We start from the raw sequence: 23,408 nt of genomic DNA on the forward strand, positions 1-23,408 counted from the left end.
ACGATATCTGGAATTGAAAAAAAAGACGCAGCTGCAAAAAGTATCCGAATAGCTTTGCTTAAGATACAAAACAAGGTATAATGTTCAAACCAACCACAATATCTAGGGGAGAGGTGGGAGGGAATTTTCGTGTTCACTCGGCCGAGGATTGAAACGAAAAGGCCAAGAGCGAATGCTCAGGAATAAATAAAGTGTCATTCATGATGTATAGAAAAAAAAATCGGAAATATTTTACAATATTTTACTTATATTCTCAATAACTGTATTTATCTGTAAGGGATAAATATATTCATGGATAAATATTTGTATCCATTGACATCTTTTAACGTATGCTCATGCAGCGTTTTCTTTGATTGCAATATATATATATATATATATATATATATATATATATATATATATAGAGAGAGAGAGAGAGAGAGAGAGAGAGAGAGAGAGTTGTTTAAAGACTCAGGCATGAATTTTAGTCTTCTTAATTATGTTAATGATAACATTTATTTATGAAAGTATCTGTTTCTTGACATAGATAAAATGTCGCATTGGTAGATATTTCTTTAACTTGAGGAAATAACCAATCTCCTGAATTTGAAAAAAATAAATCAAAATGATACAAAGGGAAAATCAATATGTAGAATACCAAATTCCATCAAATACAACACTACTATTTTTTAAAGACATAAATCATAAAGTTAAAGCGATGCATATATCTAAACGAGTTAAGGGATTGTAATTTAAATAAAAATTTTTACAACAATGTATATTCATAAGTTGTATATACCCTCAAAAGGCGTAAGTGTTCGATTTTTAAAATCCTAGTGTACCATATTGAAATGAAATTAAATGCATTTAATACCTATATTCATTTACTTCTTGTACAAAGAATTCTTGAATTGAACTTCTACTATTCAAAATTATAAATCATAAGGTATTAGTCTCTATCGAAACAGAACAATAAAATAAAACATTTTCATTTTTTCCTTTGATATTTTATTATAACGCCATCAATATAACAATCTAAAGAACAACATCCAATCGTTGACACCAACTGCCATCTAAAATAAAATAAAAAATAAATTAAAACTTGTTTTGTTATCATTTTGCAAATTGCTGTACTAAGTTGTATCAGCAAATTTATTTTATGAATTGTTTTACTTATTTCTTTACTATACACAACCTCTGTATGATTAGACATCAATAATTATCACAATGCACTTACTGTTTAATCATCCCAATCCCAGCCTCTGGATTCATAGGAGCCGCCATAAGGTCTATACGGTCCCCAGTATCTTCTGGGTTTCCACCAGTACCTGTATGCTTCTGACGAGGTGAACATAGTCACAGCCAGAACCAACAGGACGAGGAAAACAAACAGGCTAAAGGAGAACTGCATCTTGACAAAACCTATGGAGAAGTTTGTTTTCATTATTATTGCGTCATTATTAAGGTAAATTACACAGATGCACATATGATCCGTAATTTTCTAATTGTTTATAAAAAGCTTCTCAAATAAAATTGCAATTGAGTAGAGGAATACCTACCTGGCGTTGTATGATCAGGAAAATATCCGATGAAAATATCACTGTTAGTTCGTTTATATACCACGTACATTTGAATACGGCTATTTGTAGTGAAAGGTCAATGAATTAATATTTTGTGATCTTGTTAAAGTTGCAGAATTCAAGGTCATGGAATGCAATTCTTCCAACCTGAACACAAATGTCAAAAAAGAAACCAGATTAACATTTGTGGGGATTCGAAATGCATTTAATTTTCTATCAAAATTGATATCATTTCTATGTTTGCAGAACGTTTTTCATTTTTTTATGCTTTCCAAATTACATTTTCTGGTTATTTAGAATCCGGAAAAGTATTAAAGATCTATTTTCAAATCCAATTAAGCCCAAACATTAGGTTCATGTATGTGATTTTCAAACTTCGCCAGGTTTAAATTTGAAGACTGAGTTTTATATTAACTTGTTCAGTACAACAAATTGTTCGGTTCACACGTTAACCAAGATGTGTGTTCCATGATTTATCTAGGTGTACTGATATTCATTTTGTATTGATATGTGTATCTTTATGTATTGATATTAATAATAGTATGTATTGTTTCTTGTTTTCAACAAAAAGTATGCCATTAATATATTCTTGTGCTACGACATTAAATACTTTTTATAGGTGTTGTTTAGCGAGGCTGTATGCTATTTATTAACAAATACCATATTTTCTAGATATAAAAACTTTGACGTGTTGCACATTGTGCTTTAATCTGAATTTAAGTTCGGGTAAGACATGCATTAAAGCATTGTTTTCTTCTTATCTTTAAGCGGTGTTTACTTTTTCACTTATGTTTTTAATGCAATTTCTTAAGTCAATTTTTAATTCAATTGCATTAATTCTTAATGCAATTTCTTAAAGTGTTGATAAATATTAGAGAGGAATAGATAATATGTATGTAATTGTATGTAAAAGAATGATCCTCCAGAATAACGTTCAATTAATCAGAAATCACTCCAATTCAATTCAATCTGTTTTAATTCGTCCAGTTTATATCTGATAACTCAATTATGTTTTAACAGAGTTAAGAGGGGTCACAAGTATTTTACTGCTCTCCTGTTTGTAAATAAAGGTGAAACATAAACAAGTGTAAGGAAAACACATATAATTTTCAGAGACGGTTTAACCAATTTAACATAAAATTATGATATGCATAATTTCAAGGTCAAAAAATTATGCCGGGGTAAAACCTGTACGTTAGGAAGCACAAGCAAGGTCATTTAAAAATGTATTCATTGACCTATCATTTAATAAAAGAATTTGAATTTTAGAAAAGGTATAAAAGTGCTCTTAACTTTTCATCATTTATCAGATTTTCACTAGTCCTGATCATTGAAACCCAAGTTAGAATTCTCTTTTATTTGGTAATAAGGCTTATACAACAATTTATTTAACATTTAAAAGGAGATGTGTAGCTAGACTTTGGTATCTGTTTACAATATCAAGATGCAGTTCGTCTTTAGCCTGTTTGTTTTCCTCGTCCTGTTGGTTCTGTCAGTGACTATGTTCACCTCATCAGAAGCCTTCTGGTACCGGCCAATTAGATATTGGAGACCTTACCGACCTTATGGCGGCTCCTATGAATCCAGGGGCTGGGATTGGGATGACTGAACACTAAGTTGTCTTCATCACTATTTCTAAATAATGCATACGTTAAATTCAGAAATGATCATCAAATAAACCACTTAAATCATATTTGAAAAAGAACAGCATTTCAAAATGGCTAACTTTACTTATAGTTTATATATTACTTTTTACAGATGGCAGTTTGGTAAAACTCTGATCTTGTTTCTGTTGATGTAATATATTGTTTCTAGAGTGATATGTTTAGGTGTTACAATAAAATTTTAGGTGAATTCAAATAATTTTGTTTCGTTTTCCCATGTAATATGATTAAAGGTATATACATGCACGCCTTTTAAAATGAAAGTATTATAATTAAGGAATGTTTGCTTTTTTCAATTAAGGTGCAAATGTTCTAAACTCTTCATAATATTCAGTTTAAATCAAACGCATTTAGAAGAATTAATTATGATTTCTAAATGTTTTATTTACTTACAGAGTCGGTAAGTAAACGCCCAACTTGAAATTATTCATTGGCACGTAATGTGACAATCTAATTTTAGAACGTACACAAGATGTCCACGTGATAACATTGTCGGTCCGGAAGCAGTTGAATGACGCATTCGGAGAGTAAAGGAAGACAAGTATTCCTTTTAAAGGAATGATCGGCAATAATGATATATTGATAGCTAGAAGCAATCAACATGATCAGTTTGATGTAAAATAATTTAAAAAGTACTGTATTTTTATAAAATAAAGAATATTTTGAATCTGTACACCATAATTTCATCATTATAAACCGTCAACAAATTTAATTTCGAAATAAATTTGGGAAAATCCGTTCATAAACTCCTTGTCTAGTTTTATATTTTTAACGTAATTATTGAATGTTAATGTATCTTCTTCTTCTTATTCAGAATACTGAGTAAGGCTCTTCAAAGATCATTAACACGTATAGAAAGAATAAGTTGTATTAAAATAATTACTGCGACTGAAAAACATTGAATGCCATCATAACTTGCTATTGAGGTCGCATTATAACGTAACCTTGTTTATAAAAATCAAGCCGTCCTCCTAGCTTCTATTATGCAATATCAATAGATCGAGGTCAGTTCATGGAGCATCTGCTTATGATTGAGGTCAGTTCATCGAGGTCAACTGCATTACTGAATGAATCTTTCGATCGAAATTCTTACGCGTGAGACAAAATGTGCATTCTTGAATTAAAAGGTCGAACTGTATTTTTTGTATGTTTGCATCTCTTAAGGTAAATAAATTAAAATAAAACTGAGTAAAATGTTATATAACTACTAATTCAGACTTCAAGTTTTTATAAGAACTACTAATGCAAGCGGAATGTGTGCGCACGTGGAAGCATTTGCCGGATGCCTCATATGGACACAATAGTGATCGGCCGAAGCCGATCACAAAAAAAAAGTTTGACAGAGAACATCGTAAAATGAGAATCTACATTAATTCTTTGATGAGGTACGAATTAAATGACTGTCTATCGGTTTATTGATAATAGGCATTATTTTGTAACAAAAGTTTTGAAGGAACTTTTTTTTAAACGTCATAAGAATATTTCACTCTTTAAATTTCCAAAAACACAGATTTCTTATTTTGGTCATTAGATTTATACAACCATTTATTTAAGATTGATTTAAAGAATATGTTTAGCTAGACATGGGTATTGGTATGCAAACTTTTATTCCTTTATAGGTACATGTAATCATTATATAATTCTCCTTAAACGTCTTTGTTTTCCTTGCCCTATTTCCTGTGACTATGTTCACCTCATCAGAAGCATACAGGTACTGGTGGTCACGAAGGTACTGTGGAATCATTTATATTGGTGGGGGTCAACGTTCGTGGGTAGCCAAAATTTCCTGCTTCGTTGGGACGTAATTTCGTTTGTAGCAAGTTCTACTTCGTAAATAAATATTACCGACGAAAGCCACGAACATTGGTCTCCCACGAACAACGGTGATTCTAAAGTATTGGATATCTTACGGTTCCTATGATATATCTAGGATTTGGACTATGATGATTAAACAGTGTAAAATATTTGAAACTGAAATGTTTCAAAATATTATGAATATTGAAACATTAAATTATAAGTCATGATGAAAACTGATGTAAAATGAGTGAAAAATGAGTGGTTGAATATAAAAGTTTTTTAGCTATTAAACCCAAGGCTTGCTCAACGTGTTGCAGAATAATGATTGATGTACGAATTGTTTCTTTTCCAAGATTGCTCACATCTGTTATTAGATATAGATTGTTGGGTGTTTTTAATTTCAACACTTCAGCATATCAAACACATTCAATGAACGTTTCATATATTTTATGACATGAACATTCATTTTTTTTTTGTTTAGTCTGATTTAGTAGATAGAACATCTTTGCAAATATTGGGACACATAATTTCTAGAAACGTTGATTCTTTATACTGTAAGTCAAACAAAACTTACAATTTAAATTATTATGCTGCATATAAACTGTGCATAGTTTGTTGGACTATGGAACAGGTCAAAATTTATCAAATCGTGAAATAGAACAGACTGAAAAATTCAATTAAAAAATCTTAGGACCCCATGTTGAAATGTTTTTAAAATTTGACTATATGTTTTCAACCTTCAAAAAAATATATATATCTCACTCGACACTCGAGTTATCATGCTTCTAAGACATGGTCTTAACCTATATTTTCTATAATAATTTTCAACAAAATAGTTCAAGCAATCCACTCATACCTTTCAGTGACAAATTAGCAATTGTTAAACTTTTAAAATCTAAAAAGCATTCTAGTTTAATTTGTTTACATAAATACTTAAATATATGCAGAAATATTTGTATTTCACATGAATGTTTTTAGTATAATAATGTAAGGTAATACGTATTACATATATCTATCATAAAGATATTTGTATGTATTTTTAGTGGATAAAAAGGTAGTTATGTTCGTTAAGTAGTACATCCCATACCTTCGGGGTCAGGCACATGAACAGAAATAATTCGTATTTGTACGAAAATTCAAAAATCATCAATGTAATTTATACACAATTTGTATAATCATCATTCTTTTTTTCAAAATATCATTCACTGGCTTTAAAATGCAATGTTGATTTTCATTTACAGTGAGAGGTATGCATTTTCTTTGATAAGTGAAAAAACGATTTTTTTAATAAGATATTGTAATGAAAACCTTTTAAAGAGACATTATAGATTACCTTTTTCATAATGTTAAGAACTTCCTCCATAGTATGAATTCAGAATGAAATATTGAATATGGTACCTGACGAAGAAGGAAAATGAAAATACTTGATTGATTTAAATGTTAAAAAAATCTTATGATAATATATTTATAATACCTGTATATATACTTGCAAACTTAAAAATAAACTTCAAGATTCGCTGAGTCATTATTGATGTATTGTGTGCCTTTTTTCAGCTAAAAAAAATCAGTGAATAATTACAACTGAAAAAGAAACGATTTATTTCGACAAGATTTATCTTTAATGCTTATTGATAAAAGAAGAAAACAAATGTTAAATGTTGGAATTTAACATCTTTATTGGAAAAAAAAACAATTGAGTAGGCATTGAAACCAAAAAATATCCGTTTTAACATAGAAAGGGTATGAGCAAACCAAACAGATGTCAAGGAAAGAGCTGCCTGAAATTGAATAATACAGCTAAAAACAACGATGAATGTCCGTGAAAAGAATAATTCATTTGGGTAAAACTTATACTCATTATCGTTTTCTTAATTATAACAATCTATCTAAGGAATGAAACGGTAATCTCTCAAAACAAACATGCTAAATTTTTGAAAACGAGATTTCAAATGAAGAAAAATTAAACAACAAAACTTATTGCGTTTTATCGCCATCTCCATAAGTTATTACTGAATAATATGCAATAGTACATATGAAGCCGTTGTCTTTAAGGCGGCTTTTACCCTTGCATTTCATGCACTGTTAAGGGTTGGGGAATTTGCTCTTTCTAAGGGTAATATATCAGATAGGATTCTACATATCAGGGACGTCTCTTTGAGTAATGACCAAATTGTATCAAGCATCAGACATTCTAAAACTGATCAATTGGGGTTTGGAACTTCTGTGGTTGTTAAGGCATCATCAGGACCAACATGTCCTGTTGCTGCTATGAAAAACTTTCTACAAGTACGTCCAAATTTTGTTGGACCATTATTTTGTCATTTTTCGGGCACTACAATAACTCGGTACCAATTTAGCGCAATTCTTAAGAGATCTCTAAAGATTTGCAACATAGAAGACACAAATCTCACTCGTTTCGCATAGGCACTGCAACCTCTTTAGCAAGGCAAGGGACAGAAAAACACATAATTCAAATGGCAGGTCGTTGGAAGTCCAATGCTGTCAATTCTTACATTCGTTAAGACTAATTGTTAAGTTCTGCTTGTATTTGCATGCGCTAACACATGCCAAGTTTTTCTAGGTCCGCGCAAAATTTGGATCGTTGGATCATCTATTGTTAAAAGGGCGGGTTTAGCAGCCAGGGATCGAATAGGGGTGCAACCTCAACTTGCCCAATACAAATATTTGGTGGCAAGGATACGGAGGAATGGTACTTAGCCAGTTGTTGGCAAAGCTTAGACATCTAAGGACACTTCAAAATGACCCCAACATCATCATAGTTCATTGTGGAGCAAATAAATTGGGTCTGGTAAAATTGAAACCTCTCTTAAAACAACTTCAGGTGACCTTGACTAAGACTGGGAAACTTTTTCCATATACCAAAATTGTGTGGTCATGCCTCTTGCGAAGATTTGCATGGCGCTATAGTCAAAATGTCAAAGTAAAGGAAGAGGCAAGGGCACGGGTTAATAGGAAAGCAATTAGGTGCATTTCAGACAGGGGTGGGGCATTCATTAAACACACACAATTTCAAGCAAAGCCAGTTCAGTTATTCCATGCAGATGGGGTGCATTTGTCAGAATTAGGCAATGATATGTTCTTAAGCGATTTGCAGGGCGCAGTTGAACGTTTAATTTAACAGTAGGGTCCTATTATACGGGTTACAGACAGGTCTTAAGCTTTTGGACTGCGGTGAACATTTGCATTGGGCTTCTGCTGCCGTCACCATGGTTATCTGCTCCCCATTGGTGGCGGTTGCAGGGTCATAACACCGATGGCTTGGCTCAGACATCTCGGTCGTTTTGTGGACCTTGCAAGTGGCGTATATCGTCGCACCTCAACGCAAATGGAGGGTGCCCTTAATTATTTGTTTGCAAAAAATTCAATTTGGACATATTTACCTTTATATTGACTTTATTATCTTTAATTATTTCATAATTTTTGCATAGTTTGCATAATTATCTTAATTGCTATCTATGACGTTCACGCATTTGCGTTTACCCAGTGCGTGATTTGCCATATTTGGGCCGTCATTTATCTGCTATTTGTTATTTCATATCTGGGGGCAGCCCGTCGGTAGCCCCCGCAATTATCACCGCGGCCACAAGCGCCACAAATAAAAAAATATGGTCAGTTCTCCAGAGTTTTAGGGGTTTTTTTGTGACAATCTGAAATAACTAAATATTATGTTCATATGCATTTAATATTTATATTCTTATGCTGCGATAATAAAGATTTGGTTTTTTAATCACGTTGTCTAATTTTCTTCGTATCATGATTACAAACATTGTCAATTTTGGAGAAATCTAGCAGCGCTTCGTCATCCTTCATTGGATTCTTTTGGTATTGACTTTGATGAAAATCAAAACGAAATATTTTTTAAAAAATATATGGTAAAATTAATAGCGGAGGGATATTACTCATTATAAAAACATTTTACGTTAGTTTTGTTTTCTTCTACGAACATGTACATGTAATAAATGTACATCGATATTCTAAACATTTGTTGTAATGTTGTATTTGTGATCATGAATATACTTTTTTAGACCAATGTGTGAAGAGTACTTGACTATAGTAAATCTTAAATAGGTAATAAACACTGATCGAATATAAAAAGTGATTATTTCTAAAAGCATTCATAAGGGTTTAAGGGCTCATTTTGAAGGTTTATATCACCCTTGATTTTGATCACACAAACTTAGAAACACACGCGTTAAGTAGAGGAAGTTTTTTAATATTTATAAGACGGGTCTGAGGGCTTGTATCATATCTAAATGTGTCCACTTAGCTCACTTAATCTTTTGTCTCTTTTTTAGCTCTTCACAACGATATTGTGGTGAATGATGGGCCGTTATCTCCCTTTTCTTTATAGTGTACATCAAACAAGTTACAAGGCAGTGCAGGAGACCCATATGGCTATTATTTCCTCGTCCCAAATTTGGGCTGAACTGGTACCACCAGGTATAATTCCAAGGGGGTTATATCTCCCTTGATCTTGACCCCACGATCTTTACTGCCTCCGAAGTTGTCAATGTTTTCACACACTCTTGATGTATTGATTATTGAGACATTAAGGTCTCAATAATGATGAGGACTTGAACATTTAGACTTTGTACGATAATAGATCTATAGTTGTAGATGTCTTTAAATTATTTTGTTTTGTTCGTCATAACTTCCGGTCGTCACCGGAAGCACTTAATTGTTTTGTATTATTATATTTCATATAGAATTTAAGTATAAGTATTAATCCTTACAGATGTCATCTATTCGATGTTAAATAAATAAAGAAATTCTACTTCCAGTGAGATATCTCAAATATCTCAGATAGCGTTTTTTAAATAAATGTTTCACCACAAGATGTTAGAAGGTCAAGCGATCAATACACGAAACTAGGAAAGATGATAAACATTTGATAGAAAAGGTGTTAAACCATATTCACTTTGTGAACCGTCACTTCTGGTCATCATCGGAAGAGTTCATGATAAACAATAAAGTACAGTTGTCTTATGTTCATGAAATACTAACTTTTATTTTCACTGTGCATTTCCGTTTGTCTATTTCCTGTCAAGAGACAAAAAACAATGACTCCACAAGACCTCAAAAACAGTGACGACTTGAGCAGCCAAACTTTGTTGGATAATAGCTTGAAGTATGTATCTGTGTTTACCTTATTTTGATTGATTAGTCGTCACTTCTGGTCGTCACAGGAAGCACTTAAAAAATATGTTTCCCCTTATTTTGTATAGTTTACATAGAATGAATATATCAGTACACGATCCTATATATGTTAACTTTACAATGCTAAATAAGCAATGTAATTCTACTTCCTGTGAGTTATATCAAATATCTTATGTAGCTATCCTTTTTATAAATTTGATACCCGCGAGATATTAGTCACTATAAGTGATTGAGACATGAAACTTTTATGAATGATAGAGATTTGATTGAAGATGTGTTTAACGGGTTTAATTTTGTTAACCGTCACTTCCGGTGCTCACCGGAAGGGTTCAAACAATTCATATTTTTAACAAATTTAACAAACTTTCTTAGGTGTTTTATCTAGCATAAAAAACAATGAAGTACACTAGGCAAATGTACAAGAACTACTAGCCTTTTTTCCATTAATCACCTTCGTTCGTCCGTTTCCAGTCTCGAGATTAAAAAAACCTAGTTTCACAAGGATCTCAGATTTGGCTGAGAGTATCGATATATCATTGTATCATCTAAAACAAATCGGACAGAAGACATATTCGTTACTCGTAACGAGATCTAGTTATTATTATTATTATTATGGTCTTCTGTTTCCAGCGGAAGACCTAATTATTTTCGTAGTTAATTATTCTTTTTCCCCGAATTTTGTACGCGCGATTTCTTGAAACTATTCGACCAATCTCAGCACTTTTTTCAGAGACGATGGGAAATTAGCTGAATTTATATTTTAGTGAATTTTTTGTTGTCGTCACTTCCGGTCCCGATATACGGCTGATTTTCTTACTTTTGACGACATATTTTTTGCAGAGCTGATCTATGAGTATGACTATGAAATTTTCAAGATAGGTAGTCTATAGTTTGATGTTGTGCACTATTATTTTGTTATACGCCAGTGGCGCCATTTCTGTGAGCTCTTTTAAACACGAAAATTTGGTACGACTTTTCATTAAAAATTTTCATACGTTTTGAGATATATTTTTTTTATCAGTTCATATTTTGTAAAGACATATATAACTAAAGTGGTTAAGCATCAAAAGTTCTTTCCGACAAAATCAAGAAAAAGGGGCTGGCCCCTTTTTTACGGGCCAAGAGACTCGTAAAATCTATTACAAATAACTTGAAAATGACTATATCTCGTTACGAGTAGGTCTTCCGTCCGCTTTGTTTTATATGATACGATGAAATATCGATACTCTCTTCCAAATCTGAGATCCTGGTGAAACTAGGTTTTTTGTCTTCAGATGGAAACAGACGAACGGTAGTGATTAGTGAAATTAAAAGCCAGTATTTCTTGTTCATTTGCCTAGTGTTCATCACTGTTTATCATACTAGATGAAACACCCAAGAACATCCGTTAGACATGTTAAAAACATGAAAAGTTTGAACCCTTCAGGTGAGGATCAGAAGTGACGGTTGACAAAATAAAACCTTTAAAACACATTTTCAATCAATTGTCTATCATTCATAAAAGTTTCATGTCTCAATCACTTACAGTGACTAAAATCTCGTGGGTATCAAATTTGTCAAAAAGGATATGTACCTAAGATATTTGATATATCTCACCGAAAGTAGATATGTTTGCTTATTCAACATTGTATAGTTAACATATATAAGAATGTATACTGATATATTCATCCCATGTAAAAGAATAAAATATGGGGAAAAAATTATTTTTTAAGTGCTTCCGATGACGACCGGAAGTGACGACAAATCAAACAAAATAATATATACATGGATGGATACTAAGGGCTATTATCCAACAAAGTTTGGTTGTTCAATTCGTCACCGTTTTTTAGATCTCGTGGAGTCATTATTTTTTGTCTCTTGTCAGAAAATGGACAAACGGAAATGCTTATTGAAAATAAAAGATAGTATTTCTTGAATATTAGACAACTGAACTTTATTGTTTATCAATTTTACTAAAATTGTCAAAGAAAAACAGTTAAACTTTTAAACAGCTTGATTTCTTTGAACCCTTCCGGTGAGGACCGGAAGTGACAGTTGACAAAATGAAAGCGGTTAAACGCAAGTTCTCTAAAATGTCTATCATCCGTGTGTTGTCTATTGTTTAAATTTAAAATTCTTCAGAAATATTTTTGTACAAGTTAACCACACTGAGTTTAGTATATCCGGTAATCCTTTTTGGTACAAGTTAACTATATCTGGTCAATCACTCACTTCCTGTCAGCCTTACTGACCAGTCCGGTCTCACTTTGTCTATTGGCTTCAATCTTGTTAGATGCGTGCCTCGAGCCACTAAGTAAGTCTTTTTTATTGAAGTAATAGCTTAAATTTGTCAGTATTTAATTGTATTGTTGAAGTATAGTTACAGATGGAAATTTTATTATGCAGATAAAAACATTCTCAAAAGTATGGCACGCCATTATGGTCTTTAAAGTAATTTACATATTTTTTCTATGTATGAAGTAAGGTTCTATATTTTCCTATTTAGTAATTTGTTATTTCTATTTGTTGTAGTTTTTTTACCAATATTATTCACGACGGCAACGTTTTCCACACAAAATAAACTATGAAACCTGTGTGACTTTTGTTTGCGTTGTGCGTTGTGCAAGGTTAGCTATCTGCCTGCACCAGGCAGAATAGTAAAAAATTAGTGAATTCGTTTGGCATGTCTGCTGCGGATCGACGAATACGGAAACTCACACCGAAAGGCCTCGTCATGTTCAACGAACAGTGTGAAAAGCTGAAAAGAAAAACCGATGAAACCTGGGCGGAAGTGGAGGATGCTCTTGTAACATCTGGAACATGCGCAAAGGACTTCCGCAATATAAGAGAAGTAGAACGTTTAATTTCTGCGAAATTCAAAGATTTCTGTATCACTAGCGAAGACTATAAGAAATATCTACTTTCTCAAAATACAGAGGAGGCGGTCAACTTGTTAAATGAATTTATTTAGAAGTTTCAATGAACAAATGCTTTTCAATTGTAAAAAGAACAAGTGATGAGTTGAAGGAAACCAAATTTGAACTCCTTAACACACTAAGTCATGTGTCGTCTAATGTATCAAGTTTTCAAAGAGCCTAAAGCGCAAGCTGAAAGGGCAAAACTAGAGCTGATCAAGAGAGAAGGTGAGCTTTTAAAACAAAAAACTGATATCGAAGCAAAAATTAGTATCGTCAGACAGGAGAAAGAAATCATCTCAGCAGAAGCGGACTTCACAGAAGAAGAAAAGATTGATCTTCCGATCTACTCAATGGAACAGATGACGAGTGCGTTTATCCTCAAACACGACCATATCCCTTCAAATACCGAGGATGGCCACATTCAACAAAATCAACCATATTTTTAACAGAATCCACCAATCAGTGTTCAACATCCAGAGGCGGATGACCGACATCCGGGATATCTAAATGCAGTTAATCAAGGTTGTGTTCCTTCAATTCCAATTCATCAAATGCATCAATTGTGTCCGTCCTCTAATTCAGTGAATCCAGTTTGTTCTACCTCGATTTCAGTGCCTCAAGTTTGTGCTTCTCAAAATTCAGTGTCTCAAATGAATGTCCCTTTAAATTCAGTGTCTGAAGTGAATGTCCCTTTAAATTCAGTGTCTCAAATGAGTGTTCCTTCAAATTCAGTGCCTCAGATGCGTGTTACAAATTCAGTTGATCAACGGAGTGCTCCATTGAATGCAGCTTCTCAAGTGTTCGTTCCCTCGAATTCGATGCATCAAGTTTGTGTTACTACAAATTCATTGCCTCATATGATTACTGCTCCAAATCTAGTACCACAACGGACAGACAACACTTCGACAATGGCCGACTTTTCAAAGTTTTTGCTACGCAAAGATTTTCTACTCACAAGATTCATCAACTTTGATGATCGTCCAGAAAATTTCAATTCTTGGAGTTCTTCATTCCGGAGTGTTATACTAGAACTTGGTGTCACAAAGTTTGAGGAAATGGATTTACTTGTGAAATGGTTGGGTCCAGAGTCGTCAAAGTTTGCACGCACGCTCCGCAAACACCCACAATCCTAGCCTAGGTGTAAAGCGTATTTGGGATAGACTGAACGATAAATATGGGAGACCTGAGATGGTGGAACATGCTCTAAAACAGAAACTACACTGGTTCCCTACCCTCACAAATAAAGATCATGCCAAATTGTATGATCTCGTGGACATTCTCACCGAAATTGAATCGGCGATGACTAATCCAAAATACGAAATTTGTCTGAGCTACTTCAATTCATCTACTGGAGTACTACCCATAGTTGCCAAACTACCCATATCTCTACAAGACAAGTGGACCTCTCAAGCAGCTGGATATAAAAAACGGAATGATGTAGCATTCCCTCCATTTTCCTTTTTTGTCGAGTTCATCCGTGAAATGTGTGAAATCCGTAACGATCCTGGACTTGTATGTAAACCGTCCACAAACACAAACATGGCATACAACAAACCTAGACCTACTGGCGCAGTCACTTCTCGTAAAGTTGAAATTGTATCATCAACTCCGTCAACACGTTGTCCCATACACAGTGCTGGACATTCTTTGAACGAATGCCGTGGCTTCAAAAGAAAATCACTACGTGAGCGTCAAAACATTCTACGTGATAAGAAATTATGTTTCCGATGTTGTGCCTCACAAAGTCATGTGTCCAAAAATTGTACAGCGGACATTAAATGTGATATTTGTGGTAATCCTTATCATGTCACAGCGATGCACATTGATCGTCGTCCTTCAAAACCCGAATCCCCTACACCAGTCTCAACAGTGAAAACTGCCTTAAGCAATGGCGGGGAGTATGAAGAAGGAAAACATGGGAGTCGTTCATGCGGGAAGATCGTTTTAGTGGACGTGTTTTGTCAATCAAACCCTGCGAAAGTTATCCGTGTTTATGCGACAATCGATGACCAGAGCAACCGGACGCTGGTGTCCCCTTATCTGATAGATCGACTCGGAGTTACAGGAGAATATAAACCCTACACTCTTACGTCATGCTCCGGTGTAACGACAGTCGCTGGACGCCGTGTGAACGGATTATGTGTCAAAGCCTTGGATGGTACAACTACATTCAACTTACCGGAAGTCATTGAATGTGATTCTATTCCTAGTGAACATCTTGAAATATCTACTCCCAAAGTCGCTCAATCACAACCGCATCTACAATGCATTGCACCTTTCATACCACCCCTAGATCGCAATGTGAATGTTGAACTGCTCATAGGACGTGACTTACCTGATGTACATCATGTGCGCGACCACATTACTGGCAGCCAAGGTAAACCCTTTGCTCAACGTCTTCCACTAGGATGGGTCGTCATCGGTGAAATTTGTATTAGTAAAGTTCATCCTCCAAAGGAAGTGAATGTTAACAAAACGCATATTCTTAATGACGGAAGGTGCACCACCTTTCCAGTGTGTCACAACAATATCAATGTCAAGGACAATGATGATGACATATTCATACGAACACCATTTGACAACAAGATTAGACCTTCTGTTGAGGACCGCAAGTTTGTAGCTCTTATGGACGCAGAGTTCCACAAAGACACTGATGGTTTTTGGTCCGCACCATTACCTTTCAAGGAGTCAAAACCAGTGATACCTAACAATTATTCACAGGCCTGGAAACGTGCTTTAATCCTCAACACAAGTTTAAAGAAAGATCATCACAAACGACAACACTTCTTTTCATTCATGTCAAAAGTCTTAGCTAGTGGGGCAGCAGAAGTTGCTCCTTCCGACATACCTGGGCAATGCTGGTATTTACCCCTTTTTGGGGTGTACAATTCGATAAAACCGGATCAAATCCGAGGAGTATTCGACTCGTCGGCTGTGTTTCAAGACGTTCCATTGAACAGTGTGTTAATGTCTGGACCAGACTTAACAAACAACCTTGTTGGAATCCTCATGCGTTTCCGTGAAAATGCAATTGCTATCAGTGGTGACATTCAGCAAATGTCTTATGCATTTCGTGTTCATGAGGATCATCGTGATTACCTCAGATTCTTTTGGTACGAGGATAGCAACTTTGAAAAACCTTTAATACAATACCGAATGAAAACTCACGTTTTCGGTAACACACCATCTCCAGCTGTTGCCACCTATCGACCTCGAAAAGCATCATCTGTTGGTGACGATGATGTTCGTAAATTTGTTTACAACACCTTTTACGTCAATGATGGACTGACGTCGCTTGCTACAGAATCAGAAGCGAAGCAATTAACCTGATGAGAAAAACACAAGCAACACTGAAAAACAACGGAAACATTTGTCTCCACAAAATCGCTTCAAACAGTGTGAATGTGATGAAATCATTTCCTATAGATGACCTAGGAAGCGATTTGAAGGAACTAGATCATTGTGCAGACATATGCAACTTACCTGTACAACACAGTTTAGGAATGCAGTGGGACTTAAACTGTGATATGTTTGTGTTCAAAATCTCTAATGCTGAAAAACCTTACACCCGCAGAGGCCTTCTATCGACAATGAACAGTATATTTGATCCCATGGGATTTATTTCTCCAGTCACTATCAGTGGAAAAATTCTACACCGTGAACTTGTATCTCCTGGATGTCACTGGGATGAACCACTTACGGAGGAACATTTGAGAAGATGGCGAATCTGGATTGATTCATTACAATCTGTTAATAACTTCAGAGTTCCCCGAATGATTGTAGCCACTTCCATTTCTTTGGCTCATCAAGTGGATGTTCATGTCTTTTCAGACGCGTCAGAACATGCGATAGCTGCGGTGGCATATCTTCAAGTGACAGATGAATTTGGAGAAACTTCTCTTGGATTTCTAATGGGAAAATCTAAACTGGCACCTCTGAAAGGTCACACAATACCGAGACTCGAACTGTGCGCAGCAGTTCTCGCCACAGAGTTTGGAGAAGCAGTTTGTGACTACTTGAAGATTCCTCAAGATCGATTTCATTACTATTCTGACAGTAGAATCGTCTTGGGTTACATTTGTAACAAAACCCGTAGATTTTTTGTGTATGTTACAAACCGTGTGGAAAAAATTCACCAAGTCTCGTCTCCGTCTCAGTGGTCTTACGTCTCAAAAATCCAGCTGATGTTGCAACAAGATATTCACATAAAGCAATTACTACTAACTGGACCTCAATGGTTGAAAAATTCTCCGGATATGATCAAAACTTCTATCCTCTCATCAATCCTGAAACTGACAAAGAAATCCGCCAAGATGTTATTTCTAGCAAAACTCAAATTACAACTGAGATCGTCTTTGACTCCCGTCGTTTTGCTAGATTCTCGACCTGGAAAAATCTCGTTGTGGCCTTTAAGACTTTGAAACGTTTTGTCAGAGATACATTTCAAGTGAGCAGTGAAAGTGAAGACGAACCAGATATCTACAGAGAAACAGAAATGTTCATCATTAAACAAATTCAACAGGAGTCGTACAGTAAGGAAATAGAAAACCTTAATAGTGGCCAACCAATTCCCAGAAGCAGCAAAGTGTCACGACTTGACCCATTCCTTGATTCATTCGGAGTTCTGCGTGTTGGAGGGAGACTTAAACTAAGTCCTGAATTATCTCTGGGAGAGAAGAATCCAATCCTCATTCCAAATCAAAACTACATTGCAAAACTTCTCGTACTCCACTTCCATGAAGTTATTCGTCATTAAGGACGCCATCTAACCGCCGGGGCCATCAGAGCAGCAGGATATTGGATAACGGGCTGTAAAAGACTTGTATATTCCATTCTATCAAATTGTGTAAAGTGTCGTCGACTTCGTGGTAGCCTTGCTTCTCAAAAGATGGCAGACCTACCTGAGGAACGACTAACCCCTTGTCCTCCATTTACCTACGTTGGTGTCGACTGTTTTGGACCTTGGAATGTTGTCACGCGTCGAACACGTGGTGGTTCTGCGAACTCTAAACGATGGGCCGTATTGTTTGCATGTTTATCATGCCGTGGTGTCCACATAGAAGTAATTGAGGAGATGACTTCTTCGTCATTCATCAACGCCTTACGTCGCTTTACATATATTAGAGGAAAAGTGAAAGAGTTTTATTCAGACAGAGGGACAAATTTCATTGGTGGAACTCGTGAACTTGGAATAAACGCTGTTTTTGTAGAAGACCCCTCGATAAAATCCTTCTTACTGTTGCAAGGAGCAGTTTGGAAATTTAACACTCCGTTCTCTTCTCACATGGGAGGCGCTTGGAAGCGCTTAATTGGTGTAATCAGACGATTCATTGATTCAATCTTACTGGATTCTAAGCACACAAGAATTACCCATGAAGTCCTTAGCACGTTTATGGCTGAAGCGACAGCGATAGCCAACGCCCGTCCACTGGTACCTGTATCCACCGACCCTGAAGCACCTTGCGTTTTGTCTCCAGCTGTTTTACTTACTCAAAAAACCGTTGATTCAAACGAGGATTTTAAAAATCTCAGTGTCAGCGAAGTTTATAACATTCAATGGACATTTGTTCAGTCTCTAGCGGAGAAATTTTGGTGTCGTTGGAAAAATGAATACCTGCAGAGTCTACAAGTGCGACGAAAATGGAAAGACACTCGAGATAACATCCAAGTTGGTGATGTCGTTCTTTTGAAGGACAGTGATGCACATCGCAACCATTGGCCGACAGGACTTGTTGAAAGAGTGTTTCCTAGCAAAGATGGACTTGTGCGCAAACTTGAAGTTCGTGTTATCAAAGATGGACAGTCGCGTATATATGTGCGTCCAATTTCTGAAATTATATTTTTGTGTCATTCCATTTATGCTTATTGTGTTGACAATTTACAAAAACAGTTTCATGAATAACTTTTTTTGTGAACAGAGTACGGTATATGCAATTAAGTGATATTTTCATATCAGACGGGGAGTGTGTTGTCTATTGTTTAAATTTAAAATTCTTCAGAAATATTTTTGTACAAGTTAACCACTCTGAGTTTAGTATATCCGGTAATCCTTTTTGGTACAAGTTAACTATATCTGGTCAATCACTCACTTCCTGTCAGCCTTACTGACCAGTCCGGTCTCACTTTGTATATCGGCTTCAATCTTGTTAGATGCGTGCCTCGAGCCACTAAGTAAGTCTTTTTTATTGAAGTAATAGCTTAAATTTGTCAGTATTTAATTGTATTGTTGAAGTATAGTTACAGATGGAAATTTTATTATGCAGATAAAACATTCTCAAAAGTATGGCACGCCATTATGGTCTTTAAAGTAATTTACATTTTTTTTCTATGTATGAAGTAAGGTTCTATATTTTCCTATTTAGTAATTTGTTATTTCTATTTGTTGTAGTTTTTTACCAATATTATTCACGACGGCAACGTTTTCCACACAAAATAAACTATGAAACCCGTGTGACTTTTGTTTGCGTTGTGCGTTGTGCAAGGTTAGCTATCTGCCTGCACCAGGCAGAATAATCCGAATCTTGACTTTCTGAGATCTCGTGGGTAAAACATTTACATAAAAAGGCTATCTGAGATATTTGAGATATCTCACTGGAAATAGAATTTTTTTGTTTATTTAACATCGGATAGATAACATATGTAAGGATTAATACTTATATTTCAATTCCATATGAAATAAATTAAATGTAAACAAAAAAAAATAAGTTCTCTGGTGACATATTGACAATCGTATACATTATCTGAAAGAGAGGGTTAACGTTTGAAAGGGAATTCTGAAATTGCATTGATACTTTAATCGTATCGTTTTAAAAATTGAACGGAAGACCTACTCGTTACTCGTAACGAGATTGTATCTAGATATTATTATCATCTTTTCCAAATTTTGTGCAGGCGATTTCTCAGAAACTATTCAACCGATTTTAACTATTTTTTCATAAATGATCGTCACTTCCGGTACCGATTTATCGGCCATTTTGTACAATTTTACGGCCTATGTTGTGCAGAGCTGATCTCAGAAACTATCAGAGATATGACTATAAAATTTTCAGGATAGGTAGTCTATTACAAATAACTTTAAAACGATAAAGATTTTGTAATGCATTATAGAAGCAAAGTTGTTGATCGTAACAATATCTATCAGGTAAAATTATTGCCATGCCTATTTATCACGTAATTATGGATTTTGAGGTCCAAATTACTTAAACTTTGACGCAATATATCTAAAGAAGGAGACATATTTTGTTAAGCATTGTAGAAGAGAAAATGACTGCATTGATGATTCTAATCGATTCCATTAATCAAAACACCAAATGTATGTCCCAATTAAGGATTTAGAGGGCTGGCCCATAAAATATTCAATCATTTGTATCTCAAATATGAACAACAAATATAGATGGGTATAAGAACGAAAAATGTTTGTATTCCTGAGACCTTTTCAAAGAATTCAAGAAAAAGGGGCTGACTCCTTTAAAAAGGGGCCAAGACACTCGATAACTCTATTACAGATAACTTTAAAACGATAAATGTTTTGTAATGCATTATCGAGGCAAAGTTGTCGATCATAACAATATCTATTGCATCAGGAATAATCAATGCAACGCCCATTTGTTATGTAATTAGGGATTTTCAGGGGCCAAAGTACATAAACTTTGAATCAATATATCTAGAGAAGGAGACATATTTAGTTAAGCATCATACAAGAGAAAATGTTTGCATTGATGATTCTTATCGATTCCAGTCATCAATACACCGATGTCTGTCCCCAATAAGGATCTAGAGGGCCGTCCCCTAAAATATTCAATCATTTGTTTCTCAAAAATGAACAACAATTTTAGATACGTGAACAGAACAGAAAATGTTAGTATTCGTTAGACCTTTCGAATGATCTCAAGAAAGAGGGACTGGCCCCTTAAATAAGGGGGAAAGACACTCGTTAAGTCTTTTACACATACCTTAAAAACGATCAAGATTTTTTAATGCATTATATAAACAAAGTCTTTGATCGTTACAATATCAGTTTTTGAAACTCAATGCCACACCCATTTATGACGTAATTAAGGATTTTAGGGGACTAAAATCTTAAATGTGCTGTATGTGAAAAAGCAGAACACTTTGTGAAGCATTTCAAAGGATATTGACAATCGAATACATTATCTAAAAGGGAGTGGTTGAGGGGGAATTCTGAAATTTCATTGATATTTTAATCGTATCGTTTAAAATTTGAACGGAATACCTACTCGTTACGAGATCGTATCTAGTTATTATCATTTTTTTTTCCACTAATTTTGTGCACGCGATTTCTCAAAAAACAATTCGACCGATTTCAGTCATTTTTTCCACTGAAGATGGGACTTGATCTAAACTTTAATACGTTTTTGAGATTTTTATAATGTTTTACGCCAGTGGCGCCATTTGTTGCCGCTCGCCTAGGCACGAAAATTGGGTACGAATTTTCATACAAAATTATCAAACGTTTTGATGTGTATCTTTTTTTTTCAGTTCATATTTTGATGAGACATAAATTACAAAAGTGGTACAAATCAAAAGTTCTTTTTAACTATATCAAGAAAAAGGTGCTGGTCCCTTTATTTCGGGGCCAACACACTCGTAAACTCTATTATAGATAACTTAAAAATGATAAAGATTTTGCAATGCATTATAGAAGCAAAGCTGTTGATCGTAACAATATTTATCAGAAAAAATCATTGCAACGCCCATTTATTTACATGTATTTAAAATATGTCTTTGTTTATATAAACCAGTCGGCCATTAGCGTATGGTACATCACAGTATACCTGTATCACTAAATTATTTAGTAGAATATTAAATATTGATAGTGGATTAGATTTTGACAAATTGTTCACGAATCTGAGTTAAAAAAGAATAAAAGCATGAGTATTTTTCGATAATTTGAACACCCTATATAGTCCCTTTGTTTTTAAATCTCTTTTGGTGTATACGGATTAGCAGAGGATCTGACGACACTTACACACGGATAAATGAAGCCCTGCAGGCACTCACCCCTTACCTTACCCCCCTCTCTCTCTCTCTCTGTTAAGGTTTCAAAAAAAGATAGAAGTTATATAATTTGTGATAAAATTGCTATGACACAGAGCGTTTTGATGCAGAAATATATTTTTAAACTGCCTAGCAATTATCTTCAGATTGCTGTCTGAGCGCCTTTAAGGCACCATTTTAATTTGGTTTACTACTTCACATTTCAAAACCTCACAAAATTAGATGTATCTTTTACATAAAAAATTAAAAAATGATTTAGTTCAAAGGGAAAAGTGGAGAAAAATTATGACATTCTTTAATCGGAGCTTGTAATAAATAAAAAAAAAATTTACTCAGTCAAATAATCTCTACATCATTCGAGCTTGACGTTAATGAGACTTTTGGTGTATACAGATTTGCGGAGGATTTCACGACACTTACACACGGGTAAATGAAGCCCTGCAGACATTCAGATCTTACGTAATCAGAATACACCCCTAATCTGGAGAAAAAAAGGCTCCACTGTAGTGTTCTGCACGACCAATATTGTCTTTTTTCCTCGGCTTTGTTTAATTTCAAAAGACCAGGAACGTATGATAATATACTAACAATTCATACGTCTTTAGGTAGAGTCCATCATTATTTTAATGTAATTACTAAAAGGTCGCACATGTGCATTTCCTGGACAGAGGGTATACATTCATAATATACTTAGTAGTGTATACGTAACTGTGGTAACTATAAAGGCGTGAAAAGACAAAATAAATTAATTACATGATACATGGATAATGTGTACTTATAATTAAAAAGCATCTTTTGACTGATTGAAGGTAAGTTGTTTTAAAAAGGATTAAACGTCTGATAATTTGTTAACTTATAATCTCTCTCTCTCTCTCTCTCTCTCTCTCTGTTTCAAAAAATGATAGAAGTTATATAATTTGTGATAAAATTGCCATGATACAAAGCGTTTTGATGCAGAAATATATTTGTAAACTGCCTGGCAAATATCTTCAGATTGCTGTCTGAGCGCCTTTAAGGCACCATTTTAATTTGGTTTACTACTTCACATTTTAAAACCTCACAAAATTAGATGCATCTTTTACATAAAAAATTAAAAAATGATTTTGTTCAAAGGGAAAAGTGGAGAAAAATTATGACATCCTTTAATCGGAGCTTGTGATAAATGAAAAAAAAATTATCAGTCAGATAATCTCTACATCATTCAAGCTTGACGTTAAATGATACTTTCACATGAATAGCATTCGGAGACATTTACACTTTGCAGATCACCAAATAAACAACACTGTACGATTGAT

General features: G+C 34.6%; 2 protein-coding genes and 2 long non-coding RNA genes across 4 annotated transcripts; 3 read left to right on the forward strand and 1 right to left on the reverse strand.

Moving 5' to 3' along the window:
* Positions 1-996: 996 nt before the first annotated feature.
* LOC128179790 (uncharacterized) lies at positions 997-1,574 on the reverse strand. Its single transcript, XR_008243137.1, has 3 exons — positions 1,539-1,574; positions 1,217-1,401; positions 997-1,052 (listed from the first exon to the last, which is right to left on the reverse strand). It is a non-coding gene; the product is annotated as an uncharacterized LOC128179790 (long non-coding RNA).
* A 10,819-nt stretch (positions 1,575-12,393) lies between these two features.
* Positions 12,394-12,773, forward strand: LOC128179791 (uncharacterized). Its single transcript, XR_008243138.1, has 2 exons — positions 12,394-12,491; positions 12,710-12,773. It is a non-coding gene; the product is annotated as an uncharacterized LOC128179791 (long non-coding RNA).
* Positions 12,774-14,283: 1,510 nt separating this feature from the next.
* On the forward strand, positions 14,284-16,425 carry LOC128182141 (uncharacterized). The gene has a single exon (XM_052850752.1). The coding sequence runs from the start codon at positions 14,284-14,286 to the stop codon at positions 16,423-16,425; it is 2,142 nt and encodes a 713-aa protein (XP_052706712.1).
* Positions 16,425-17,851, forward strand: LOC128182142 (uncharacterized). The gene is made up of 2 exons (XM_052850753.1): positions 16,425-17,099; positions 17,192-17,851. The coding sequence occupies exons 1-2, from the start codon at positions 16,425-16,427 to the stop codon at positions 17,849-17,851; spliced, it is 1,335 nt and encodes a 444-aa protein (XP_052706713.1).
* The last annotated feature ends 5,557 nt before the right edge of the window (positions 17,852-23,408 follow it).

This window comes from Crassostrea angulata, chromosome 4 (assembly GCF_025612915.1).
Source record: "Crassostrea angulata isolate pt1a10 chromosome 4, ASM2561291v2, whole genome shotgun sequence".
Classification (NCBI taxonomy): domain Eukaryota; kingdom Metazoa; phylum Mollusca; class Bivalvia; order Ostreida; family Ostreidae; genus Magallana; species Magallana angulata.

Coding starts and splice junctions, on each gene's coding strand:
- LOC128182142 (XM_052850753.1), top strand. CDS start 16,425: ATGAGAAAAACACAAGCAACACTGAAAAACAACGGAAACATTTGTCTC. Junction 17,100..17,191: donor CCACAGAGTTTGGAGAAGCA/GTTTGTGACTAC, acceptor CAAAACCCGTAG/ATTTTTTGTGTATGTTACAA.
- LOC128182141 (XM_052850752.1), top strand. CDS start 14,284: ATGGTGGAACATGCTCTAAAACAGAAACTACACTGGTTCCCTACCCTC.